Genomic DNA, 12,949 nt, shown 5'->3' with positions numbered 1-12,949 from the left:
CAAACTTCCTTCGGAGGATGATGAGCCATACAGCAAACAGGTAGTGACAGCAAAATAAGTCTGGCCAAGGAAAGGGAATAATAATAATATGGGATAAACACATTCCATTTTTGTGCCTAATGATTTCAAAGCTATTTTATGACTTACACCTTCTGGTGTTATTTTGTGTTCTGATTTTCTCCTGCATCCTACGTCACTTCAGCTACTCCACTAGCACTCCAAAAAGCATTTTACAGACAGTATTTCACTTCATGTAATAGCTGTTTTCCTGTATGATTTTCACGGTTGGTGTAAAACTAGTTAGAAGCATTGGGCATGAATTTATCCCTCCCCAGACAGAGCTCCTCCCACTGACATTCTCCACATAATGGTTTTTTTCCAAGGCTTCAAGAATCACGCAGAATCCCGTGGTTGTTTCCAGAGGATCAGGCAGCAGACTGAGTTTGACAGCAACATTTCCAAAAGGCTTTTTTTTTTCTCTCTTTTTCTTTATTCCTTCTACCGGTACGTACATCCTTCTTGCCATCCCAGGTGCTCCTTTAACTCAGGAAGCGGCTGGTTTTTTGGGGTTTGCTCTTGCTCCAAACCAAACCGTCCCAAGTTCTACACTTGGGCAGAAGAGAAGCGCCTCTGGCCTCAGAGCTGTGGTGACCCAGGAGCGTGATTTAGCGTACGGTGAGCGAGTCAGCAGTGATGCCTCTCTGCGTTGCAGCAAGCAACCTCCTTCTGAGAAGTCTGAAGAGTCTGCTGGTGCAGGGTGGGGAGAGCGTGGCAGAAGCTTGTCTCTGACAGATGGGACAGGTACCAGCGCTGCTCTGCTCTCACCCCACCAGCCGCAGAGCAGGGTTTTTTGCTGCTGTTGTTGTTGTTGTTGTTGTTGCCCCGAAGGATTAAGTCTTCTTCCTCATCCTGACTGCTCACTAAAGTGTGATAAAACTCCTCACGGCAAGCTCTAATCATGAAAAAAGCAACATGCTGAAACTGGAGTGTCTAACTGAGGGATGACGCTTTTCAAAGCTATCTGTGTTTCCCAGGGACAGCCAGTCACGCACGCCCTGTTCCTCCACAATTTTGACTTTACCTCTGCATTGTGTTCCCTTTCTAAAAGGCTGGCTTGATAACTTATTTTTCATGATCAAATATTGTGTAGGCCTTGGGTGTTTCAGGATGAGGGTTTGGCTCACTTGTGTAGCTGTCAAAAATCAGAATTTCGGCCCCTGTGTCCCATAAACACATTTAAAGATTCCACCCCACTTTTCATGTGGCACAGAGCACAGCTCACTCTTCAGCTGCTTGCTCATAGCTGTGCTAAAACAAACTGCGCATTGAAGAAGTTTACAAAGACCATTTTCTACTTAAAAAAATTAATTGCATGAATGAGTCATTTTAACGTTTTGATTAAGACGTCTCACAGCCTCCTACTTACCTCTGGAACTCCATCTTCCCTACTACTCACAGCAAACACAAAGAAGTAAGACAGCACAAGATTTTATTATTCTTTTAAACTAAATATATGATATATATTGGATATTACCCATATCAAGTATGAAAATGTGTGAATGGAGTTTAATGATACCACATTACTCCTATGGCTGGAGTCTCGGATTGCTGTTTGTGAGCTTTTCATTCTATTCATATTCACATTCAAGCCATGGGAGACTTGCCATTGCTGTAATTTAGTTTTGATTTAGTTCGTTTTTTTATAAGAAGCTAAGTGACAATGCTTTACAAGTAAAAATATTAATTTTTTTTTTGTTATTATTTCCTACAGGCCCAATCGGTCTCTGTCACCAACCAGGACTTCATGTTGCTCAGTAATGTAGAACCCTGGGAGAGGAAGGTAGGCCATAGCCACACAGCATAGAAATAACTGTTCTCTACTTGTCTGCATGTCTGTAAGTCCCTGTATGTTCTCTAGGTATTACAGGAGCTGCTTGCTTAACTTTTAATATTATTTCACATTATCTTTTCAAACTTTAAAAATTAATCAAGTGTTTCATCTACCTCAAACAAGGCTGAAGAATTCATTTGCTGCTTGAGAAACAGCAAACTTGAAAAGCAGGTAGGAGCGCAGGGCAATTCTTTAAAAGAGGGTGCCAGCAACCCATAGGAGGAAAAGAATCTCTTTCTAAGAATTGCATTAACCTCTGCCAAGCAACACCTGATCCTGCTATGAGAAGCAGAATCCTGAACGCTTACATACCCCAGCCAAGTAACCTGGCTTGGATCTAGCAGTCCATCCCTGCCGTTACAGTACTGCATTGAAACCTGAGAGGATTTACTTTCTGTAACCTTGATAGTTAAGAGACAGATAATTCTTCCTTTCTCACAGTTAGAATTTCCAAGATCCTTATTGGAACAATCATCTTGAATTTATTGGAGGATGGTCAACTGTCCACAGGATTTTAAAGCAGACTGCACAATTCTATAGCAGAGAGATAATTCCCTTTTTCTTTTTCTGACCTGATTAAAATCATGAAAAGAAAGCATTCATGCTCTAGTAAATTCCCCTGAGTATTTCCTGTATATTTGGATCCACTGCTGTTAGACTATACAGGATTGCTCCATGAGGCTCGCTCATCTAAGCAACGTGAATTGCTTTCTACAACAGTTCTAGAAAGACTTGGGGGAAGGGGAGAAAACATAGGTCTCATTATGAAAGCAGAAGCATAGGACCTCAGAAAACTTGGGTACAATTCCTAATGTAGCACAGATCAAGACTGGCCACAGTCCTGGCGGAAGGCAACAGCTAGGCCAAAACTGATCCCAGTATATGACCCAAAACATGTCTGGCCATGGGGGCTGAGGGCTGCTCCCAGGATAAACCCACCACTGACAAGCTGCAGCAAGTAATGTAAACCAAAATTTTCCTTCAGTGGCATCTATGCAGAGGGGACACTCACAATGTATTGTTGTGAATGGACCCACAAGTCCTTCTGGAAATGTATCTTTTTTAAATGGGAGATCAACACCTGTAAGGAATACTGATGTGACTCTCTCAGAGTCCTTCCCCAGCTATAGTAAGAAAAACATTTTTTTCCCGTTCTATATCCCTTATCTAATCAGACTGGAAGTTCTTGGAGGCAGGTAGGTTTCTTACCACCACGGTGGTGGCTGGTAACTCTGCCTGTTAAAATCACTCTGTCTTTTACATTATAGAACATTATTTTCAGTTGCTTGAACCTTGCCAGTTTTTTATCACTTGGTCTCACATTTTCCTTTAAAAATATTTACTTTAGGCTGAATTATCTTCTAGGATGGGGGGCAAAGAAAGGGAAGAAGAAATTTTAAGCAGCATAGTCAAGTTTCTTTTGAGAAAAAAAGCTGGGGAAATGACAGTAGACAAAATAATAGTGTATATTTTGGCATGGCATCTTTATTTTAAAACCATAATGCCACCAGTTTCTGGACTCTAGACTTTCCTTTTTGCAGAGTTTTGGCCTTTTGGCTACTGCCAACTCTGTGGAAATCCACTCAAATTTGACTAAGTTATAAACCCTCAAAAAACCCGCAGCTTGTTTTTATTAGATAAATTTCTCGTCTAGTCTGAGCATGGATTTTTTTTCCTGCAGTGTCAAATCCCAAACTGCTGTGCTGTTTTGTGGGTCCTGACAGATAAACAGAGCAAAAGGACTGTCTACCGTGATTCACCTTTTCCCAGCTGCACGATGGCAGTGCACAGGACACTGGGCTGGAGGCGAAGGGGCTGTGCGCTTAGCAAGCTACAGAGTGTGGCAGAACAGAAAGCGGGCATGGGGCTGTAGGGCTACTTGGTGATGAAGGAGGCCCAGCCCCAAACTGGGGGACAGACTGGGATGGACTGGTGGTGAAGGAAGAGGAACTGAGAAGATGAATTCTGGAGAAGTGAGACTGACTGCATTGACAAAGGCAATGGGAATGAGAGGTCTGATGAGGGGAAAATGGGACTAGGTACATGTGGAGAATAACTTTGAGTTATGAAAGAGGCTGGAATCACAAGACAGAGACATCAACACTGCCAGGTTTCACCACCTTCCGGCTGAGAGGAAAGGGCTGTGAAGCCCATGCTGGCAAAATGTCCTGTGCTGCAAATGGCAATCTGCTATTGCTGTGGGAGACGCTGCTAGTTTGAGACTGATGGAGGTCTGTGTGGTCCCAAAGAGAAGGGTCCCAAACACACCCTCACCCAGGCAATGCCATATCATAGCTTTCTTTTCTTTTTCCCCATTTAAAAAGCCCAGGAGATATTATGGGCCATGCACACACACATGCATTCACATACTTTGTGTCGACAATTGAGTTGTTTTAAAACCAAACTTCTTAAAAAGGGGGCACTCTGGGTGCTCAGTTGAGACCTGGAGAAGCTGTGACTAGTTTGTTGGCTGCATGCCTTGAACATCGTAGGATGTTTGCTCTGGAGAGCGAGCCCTGGCTGACGCAGTGTGTGACTGCCAGGATGTGACAAGCCTGCAAGGTCAGATCTGGACGCTGGGGAAATTGTCACTTGCGTGCTGGGAGGGTGCCACTTTGCAGCCTCCCTAAAGCACTTTCACGCGTGGGTCCTCTCCCACAAATGTACACACCCTACCAATAAAGCTGATGGCTTCTGACTCCCTGGCAGCACCACTGAGCCGTGGGGATCTCTGGAGGCTGGCAGCGAGCCCCTGGTCTCAGGGGAGGAGCGGGGGACTCCTCCATTGACCAAATTGCAGTAAAAAGGTTTCTTTCAGGCAGACGGGTGTAGGAGATCCTCTGTCTCTTCACAGTAAGGAAATAATAAAATGCCTCTATTTGTCTCCTAAAGGATAAGCGAGAAAAGCACAGAACTGTCGGAAGGGAGGTTTCGCCTGGCATTTACCGCACGCCCAGCTGCAGCCCCGCAGCCACCCGCATCTCCCCGGGATGCTCCGCTCCGGGCAAGCAGTGCCCGCTCGCCGCCGTGACACAGGGCCTAGCGGCCCCCAGCGACCCCCGACTGCCGCCCCCCTCCTCCCCACAGGGCGCTGCTGCCCGGCTTTTGCCCCCTCCAGAAATCTGGCTGCCTCGGCCCTTGTTCCCCGCCCCGTGCGGTGCCCAGCGGGCGGCGGGGCGCACCGAGCGGGCGGCGGGGACGGGGTCGGGGAGCACCGGCAGAGGGTCGGAGCGCACCGGGCGGGGGTCGGGCTGCACCGGATCGGGGGTCGGGGTGCCTTTCACCACCCTCATCCCCGCCAGGGGTTGCCGGTATTTGTACGTGTTGATTCAGCAGGAGAGGGGGGCGGGAGTGGGGGAGGGAAATGAGCCCCGGGGGGGGGAGCAAGCCGGCGTGCCCCCAGGAGCACCGGGGAGGGTTAATCGGCGAGGATCTGTGGGTCTGGGAGGAGAAAGCGGAGGCCGGGCTGGGGAGGGGGGAGGATAAGAGGAAAAGGGGAAGAGCGGCTCGGTGAGGTCCCACACCGCCAGCCTCCGCAGCCGCGGCAGTGCCTTCCCGCGGCCCCCCGCCGGCGGCGGACACCGGAGGGGTGGTGTGGGAGGGTCCTCCCTCCGTCCCAATCTTTCCCTCCCGCTTCCCCTGCAACAGGGTAGACGAGGCTGGGGCGGGGGGGGGGAAAGCAAGAGACCCCCAGGGCTAGGCAGCAGCCCGTCCGAGGCGGAGGGAAGCGCGGCGCCCCGGCGGAGGCGGCGGGGTCCGGCGGATCCCCCCGGCAGTGCCTGCGCGGCGGGAGGGCGCCGGGAGAGGAGAGGCTGGGGAGCATCTCCGAGCCGGGGCTGACTCTCCGGGAGCGAGGGAGGGTTACGGAGAGAGGGGGAAACTGCCGCCTCTCCGCTACAGTCCCGTCCCCAAATTTCAAGGGGTGGGGTGGGGAAAAAGAAAAATAAGAGGACCTAAGCTGGGACCTCCCAGCGGGAGCGATTGAAAAGGAGCCAAAGCAGGCGTCGGAGGGGGGGTGCGACATCCCAAGGAGAGTCCCCCTCCTCCGCTTCCCGGAGCCGCTGCGTGCCCGCCGCCGCCGCCTCAGGATGTGGGTGCCGCTGCTGCTGCTGCTGCCGGAGCTGCTCCCCGCCGTGCCGGCCCAGAAGCTCTCCGCCCTCACGGTAAGGCCGCCCCGCCGCTGGGCGATGGGCGTCGGGCTCCCGGCGGGTCGGTCCCCCCGGGGTGGTGGTGATGGTGGGGGGAGCAGAGCGCACCTGAGCGGGGTGATGCGCTCCCCCCCGGGCGGCGTGCGGCCGCCCCCAGCCCCGCAAGCTGCCGGGCCGGGGGCTGCTCCCCGCTTCGGGCGGAGGATGGAGCCTCCAGCCGAGGTGGGGAGCTCCGCCGCGGCTTGTGGGCAGCAGCCGGCACCGCCGCCCCTTCGCGTTTTTTCCAGGGAGAGAGGAGGGCCCGTGGCAGCGAAGTGGAAGTTTACTGCGGGTCTCCGCAGAGCTTCGGGACAGTGTTAATGCCCGCGTTAATGCTTTTATTTGCCCGAGGAGGAATAATGCTGCAGTGAGGTCTGCTTTTGGACCGCCTTGAGTTGACCGGTTTTACTTTATTTTTAATTATAAAGCGACGTGAAACGAGCCTCTTTGGCTATTCCGGGCTCCATGATGCTAAACATGGAACTCTGCGTAGAGATGGGTGAGCCAATTCATTAGGCTTGCTAAATAAGCCATAACCACTTCTCTAGCCAAGACCTGAGGTTTGCAGCTAATAGCTCAGTTCAGTCTTCTTGTAGAGCTTGCAGTGTTTGCAAAGCTATAATTAATGCAATCTGTAGAAATAAAAACATTTTCCTTAAATGTGTTTTTAAACAAGTGCTTGAGTAAACATAACGGGCAGCGAGTACCCCTTTCAAGCTGTTTTTAAGTGTTTTGGTGAGGGCTGTGCCCTTTAGAGTTTATTATGCTAAAGTTACAGGCAGTTGCAAAGTGAAATAGACCCTATTTTTGTCTCAGTCTTTCATAAAAATTTCTGTAAAATACTGAGAGTTGGTTTTTTTTCCTTTCTTTCTTTTTCTTTTATTTTCTTTTTTTTTTTTTTTACCTTTTTTGAGTAGGGGGGGGATAGGGACAGCTCAAGGAGAAACAGTGGTGGGGGATGGCTGAGCTGTTCATACCTGAAATTCTTCAGAAAAAGTTTTGCCCACTCATCTAGCTATTTGGAAATTATCTGTAGATTAGAAGCTGCTAATTGAAAACCTTAAAGAAATGAGTTTGCTCCTTGAATTTTTTAGTGTGTGGCATTTGAAAGTGAGGGACAGATAAAGTCAAGTGATTCTCATCTTTCACTTTTTAAGAACCTCATTTGAAGCACCCTTAGACTGTCAGGGGATATATTCTATATATATTATATAATATAATATATTCTAGTTAACAGGTTAACATTGCCATTTAATTCCAAGTTCACTTTCACAAGTGTGTAAATGGAATTTACAAGAGATTACATGTTATAGTCTTTTTTCTGTACATAAAAAAGTTCTAAATATTAGCATTGAAGTAAACTGGAAATGCTACGAAAACTTAATTTGCCCAAAGTAAAATAAGATTGTAACTGGTAGATCATCTTTAAATGATACGTGACTCAAATGATGCCAAAGCCAACATATATAGATGTATATAAATCATTGCTGAATGTAACTGTCATTCAGTGAGTGGTTGCCTGCTTCACAAAAGGGAAGAAAAATCTGGCCAACGGCACTTGGGCAGACTCTTTAAAAATTAAATGGCATAGACACATGCAGATGTATTTGACTTCACTGTTAGCTGAGAGAAGTCCCTCTGTTCCCTCTTTTCACCCATCCAGAGTGTGTATTGTTTGTTTCTCTACCTTATAGTAACGTGCATCTTTATGAACCATGATCAGAAAAGTTAATCCTGGTGGAATCCCCACCTTCTGCTACCAAAAAGGTAATGGATTTGGAGACTTTAAGCTTTCGGACTGAATTGAACATTTTGGTAAGGGTAGCTAGCCTTGTTAGTAGGGGACTGTATGTAGTGAGCCCATGCTAGTTTTTTCTGCTGCCTGTGCTCTTCTTACAGAGATGGCTAGCCCATACGAATACTAGACTACACTAGAAATCTTTCCATTAAATGGGTAATGAACTGTCAGACACCTGTAGGAAGAAAACAACACACAGACACACTCATGCACACATACTTTTTACATCTTCCCACAAGACTAAACTTTGAATGAGGCAGGTTTATTTCTACTATTTGTGTACTTCCCTATTTAAACAAAAAAAAAAGAGAAATGCTATTACCAACAAATACCACAGCACTAAATCATTCTTTAATCCTGCATTTACTCATTCTTTACTCATTTTGCTTATAGTTCACGGACTGTATAACCTCTTACCACATGTACCTTTCTCAAATATTCATGGAGAGTATCTGCATAATTATAAGGAAAAACAAACCCGGGCTGTGTAGAAAGACCAAGAAAATATATGGGTTTTTTTTCACCAGCTGTGCCAGTATGCGATGACAGAGAACAACCTTTCTTTTCTACACATCAGATGAAGATTTTCTTTTTATTTGTGGTTGGAAGAATAACAAAGAAAGACTGACACCTAAACCAATCTATGATTCTATGACATTTTTATAAATAACCAGAGTCCACAGGGACAGAGCATGTTTCACTGTGGATCTGAGTTTCATGAAAGCTGCGGGACGATTACAGGGCGAGTGCACACACCCCTGATGGTATCACACTGTCATGGGCACATGCAGCTTGTCAGGTGGTGGCAATATCAGGGACACAGTCTCCTTAACCGCAGTGGTAAATCTGCCATAAGATGAATCTTAGCAACCATGTGATAATAAAGTTAAAGCTCTCTCTAGCAAAAGCAACTTTTGGAAAACTCATTTTCCAAAAGATGACTACATGTATCAGCAGTTTTTTTCCTTGCATGGATGTTGAACAGCTCTGGGTTCTAAGCGACAAACTGTATGATGGCCAGGCAGGGAGGGGAGTATCAGCATCTGTCTTTATGTTTTTCATCTGTCTAAACAGATTTCTGGGATGTTTTAACTTTATGTCCTTGCTAGCTGCAGAAGCAGAGCCGATGTTACTTTCCGAGAAGACTTTCAGTACTTTACAGAGCTGTATCCCCGTTTAATTTGGAATAATATTTTTGCATTTCCCTTGGGCAGAAATACAACAACCACCCATGTCTATTGTTCAGGTGAATATGTGATTTTTGGAATGTTGGAAGACTTGCAATAGTCCAAAAGCAAGAAATTACATAGGTTTCACACAAATAACACCTCCAGGAGATTTCTGATTGTTTCAGTGATATGTGACTACAGGTGTGCAGAGGCTGATGAGAGTATGGCTTCCTACAGCCTTGGAAATAGCCATCAGGACAATTTCTGGCAGGTGGATGCATCAGAATAGTCATCAGGTAATTGAGATGCATGAGGCAGTCTAGAGTCTGGTCCTCATGGCTCCATCGAAACTGAGTGTATGAGTCTTTTAACATGTCACTCTCCGCCCAAACTGTGGACCCAGCCAGAACTCACTTGGGTCCCTGTCTGTGTGCCAGGGTAGAGGAGGAACAAGAGGGGTGGGCTGATGCACACTTGAATCTTTATTGGGGAGCCAGGATGTGCACCAGGGGCCAGGAGTTTCTTGTGGATTAGAGATAGCCCAAAGCTACTTTGAATTTGTAGCAATCTTGGCCTCTTGTGGTCAAAAAATACTCTTTGCTATAGTTGCTCCTGTGTCTTCTGAGTAGGAGCGTATTGCAATAATAGACAAAGTGAGGGGAAACAATATTCCAATTCTGAATTGCTGACTGAGCCACAGGGATGCATGGGCGAGGAGAACATTATTTAGTATTCTATTTATTGTTATTTCAAATAAACAAACATTGGCAACAGAACAATGGCTTTCATTCTGGGAAGGTAGGCTAAGAAGAGTTCTTTTTCATAAGAAACCATGAGATCTGGAGGGACTGTAGCCAATTTGGCTGCTCCTGGTTTTTCCTCCTCTTGTGTCAAATACTAATGTAAAACATTCTTACTTTCCAGAAAATATCTTAAGTAGTCTTGTCCTTTTACCTTGTTTATGAAAGGCAGGTAATAGTCTGCAACTCATGTAACACATTGTTGGAACATTTTTGTAGTTTTATTCTGTTCCATGAGATACACCCATTCTTTTTGGATGTATGAAACCGAGGAGAGCTGAGCCTTGTTGGCATATTGTTATTAGGGGAATAGTCATATCTTGAGGATATAGGTACTTTTATTTTGAAACGCAATGTTTTGAAGAAAGCTCATTTTGTTCCTCGAATAAGTGAGTTTAAGATCATTGCACTTATCACCGCACTTACTTTGGCATTGTTTATGCTGTGTTTTTGGAACCATCAGCTTAGCTTTTATCTCAGTTGTGGTGGTGTGTGTGTGCATGTGCTTGTACAAACAATAGGACACAAGTGTTTCTTATTTTAAAATCTTGATGACTTAGAACATACCACAAACTATTTAATTTTATTCTTTCAAAGCCTCACTGAACCATGTGTCCTTCTCAATACAATATTGATCTTAGATCTTACAAAGGAAGAAAGTTTGCTTGAAATCGCTTCTTGAAATGAACACCTCTGCTTGTTAAAAGTTCCTTTCATCAGAGGCTGAGTATTTCAGGGAACAATTGTTTTCTTTTTCTCCCTTGGCACATGCTTTGTGAGTATTCAATAGCATTTAATGTGCTGGATAGCTTCCACAACACTCACCAATATAAGATGGACCACTAAGGTAGTTCAGTAAAGAGAAGCTAAACACAATCAAAGCTTTCCAAGTTAAGGACCCATTTGTATGGCGCCTGCAAACCCAAACATTTGGAAAAGTTACTCTAATTGTGACTCAAAACCCAAGACCATAAATAAAACTGTAAGTGGCTCCAGATCCTAACAGCATTGTTACTGCAAATGGGCATTGGTACAACCAAGGGTACATCAGCTCTGAAAATAAAACACTTTCAACAATGCTTCCTTGCAATAAACTCTCGAGACACTTCACACTAAAGAAACAAAAACAAAACCTGTGGGGGTTATTGTTGAAAGAGTCAGTAAAGCTTTTGATCAGGGGTTAGAAGTAGCTTTTCTGCATGCAGCCAACGTAAACTCTACCTTATAATGTGAAAGATATAATGGAGGGGGCAGGTTGACTGCACACCCATAAGATATTAAAACTAGAAGCAAAGAGTAGAAGTGAATATGGGTGGAGAGGGAAACAAAAAGAAGTAGATCATGCAGATTTTGGCCAGTTGTGATGCTTTGGTCCGTCCCCCATTGCCCACTAAATACCTCGAGGAACAGCCATATGTATTCCTTGACAGTTGGCAAACCTCGTGGCTTGGTTCATTTTCAGAAGCCTCCAAGGGTTTAGCTCCTCTCCAAAGCCTATCTGAACCATGTTGGTTTGGAAATAAGGTTACGAATCTTTTCAAGATCTGGCTCACTCAGGACTTTGGTAGTGTTTCCATTTCTTCAGCCAGACCAGCCTCACCACAGGCGCAGCCATTTTCACGGTATTTTGGTACTTCCATTTCCTGTCAGGCCTGAGACCAGGAAGTGCAGAGGCGCCTGAAAATTAAAAACTGAGTAAGAAGGAGTTGGGATCAAAGACCTATTTTTGAACAGCAAATGAAGGTCTGCGTTTGGTTCAGGAGTGGCGTTTTTTTATCTGAACAAATTCGTACGTTCTTGGGAAAGCTGCAGAGTGAATGGAGGTTACATTTTGCAAAGCACTCGGGGATTTCCAAACATTTTATGTTTTCTTTGGGATCAAAACCCAAATGCTTCTTAATTTTTTTGGGTTATTCAATATTGTGTTTTGAGGTAGATTAAAAAAAAGTTCAGATGAAAGATTCACAATGAAGGTCATTTCACAGTGAAAAATTGGAATGCTTTCTTCAGAAATAATATAGTCAAAATAGTTTTTGACTGTGTGAATACTGGCCTCCCCTCCTCTGCCCCTCTACTGTCTTCTACAAGAAAATTCTGGTGATGCCAATCAGTTTGGTCTCAATGGCCCTGTGTAATCTCACGGGATATGCTTCTGTTGACATTTCTCTATCCACTTCTGGTTATTAATTGATAATCACTGCCTTCATATTTATCTACAGTGGTAGATAAAGCACTTCCCAGTGCAACACTGGCTGTGCGCCTGAAAAGGGGACGTGCTTCAGGAAAAAACTTACAGTTTACAATATGCTGATATTATGCAGAGTAATTTATGTCGAAGGAAAAGGAGGGATAACTTAAGCTGTAGCAAGAAAGTGGCCATAGGCAAAGAGAAGAACAGGTATAGCATAAATAACTTCATTTTTTCCTGCGGTTTTTCAGTCTTTGCCTATTTGCCCCACCTACATAGGGAATTGGTCTGAATTACAGCCATTGGTGTAGTGCAATGGTGTGCATGGGATAAAAGGATGCAAACTCCTGGTTACGGGGAAGTGAAAGCTACCCAGAAGCATGTGGTATTTAGATTGGTGTGGTAACAGTATCAGAGTGTTTCTTAATATGACTTTACCAAATTATGAATGGTCTTCGAACAAGCAAAGTTAATGTATTGTCCTGTCTTACCACAGAACCTGTGAAGTAAATTTGTGTGGAGTCAGTCCCACAAGCTGAAGTTATAGCCACTACTTACAAAAGAAATTGCCTTGATGAGTTAGTAACTGCCCTTCAGTGAATTTTTCCCCCTAATTTATTAGCTTTTAAAAATGACCACTAAGTATTTCATCAGCTACTGAGACTCCAGGCTAATAGAGAATACATCCTAGAATTCTTGTCGGGACGGAAAGAGAAAATATTTCCTGAAGGCGATCCTGTCCAGCTCTCTCCCTGACTTGCTCACTGTGCCACTAGAAAACTCGCTGAAGAATGTTTACCTCATACCTATCCAAAAACTAGCTTTTTTTCTTCATTTACTTTAGGCTGCTTGTTCTGTCATCTTCTGAGTCACTGAGTAAAGATCTTTTTTTCTTTTCTGTTACCATAAATTTGTT

At 45.0% G+C, this 12,949-nt stretch overlaps 1 protein-coding gene across 3 annotated transcripts in view; it reads left to right on the top strand.

Annotated features, from left to right (window-relative positions):
- The first annotated feature begins 5,381 nt into the window (after positions 1-5,381).
- The window catches only part of SMOC2 (SPARC related modular calcium binding 2), a 148,380-nt gene continuing 140,812 nt past the window's right edge, over positions 5,382-12,949 (top strand). For all 3 annotated transcript variants that reach the window (XM_063329117.1, XM_063329116.1, XM_063329115.1), the window contains exon 1: positions 5,382-6,054. In XM_063329117.1, the coding sequence (XP_063185187.1) occupies positions 5,980-6,054 (75 nt within the window). In that variant the 5' untranslated portion in view covers positions 5,382-5,979. The remainder of the gene's footprint in view (positions 6,055-12,949) is intronic.

This window comes from Chroicocephalus ridibundus, chromosome 3, assembly GCF_963924245.1.
Source record: "Chroicocephalus ridibundus chromosome 3, bChrRid1.1, whole genome shotgun sequence".
In the NCBI taxonomy this organism is placed as follows: domain Eukaryota; kingdom Metazoa; phylum Chordata; class Aves; order Charadriiformes; family Laridae; genus Chroicocephalus; species Chroicocephalus ridibundus.
This window is presented reverse-complemented; position numbering and strand designations above follow the sequence as displayed.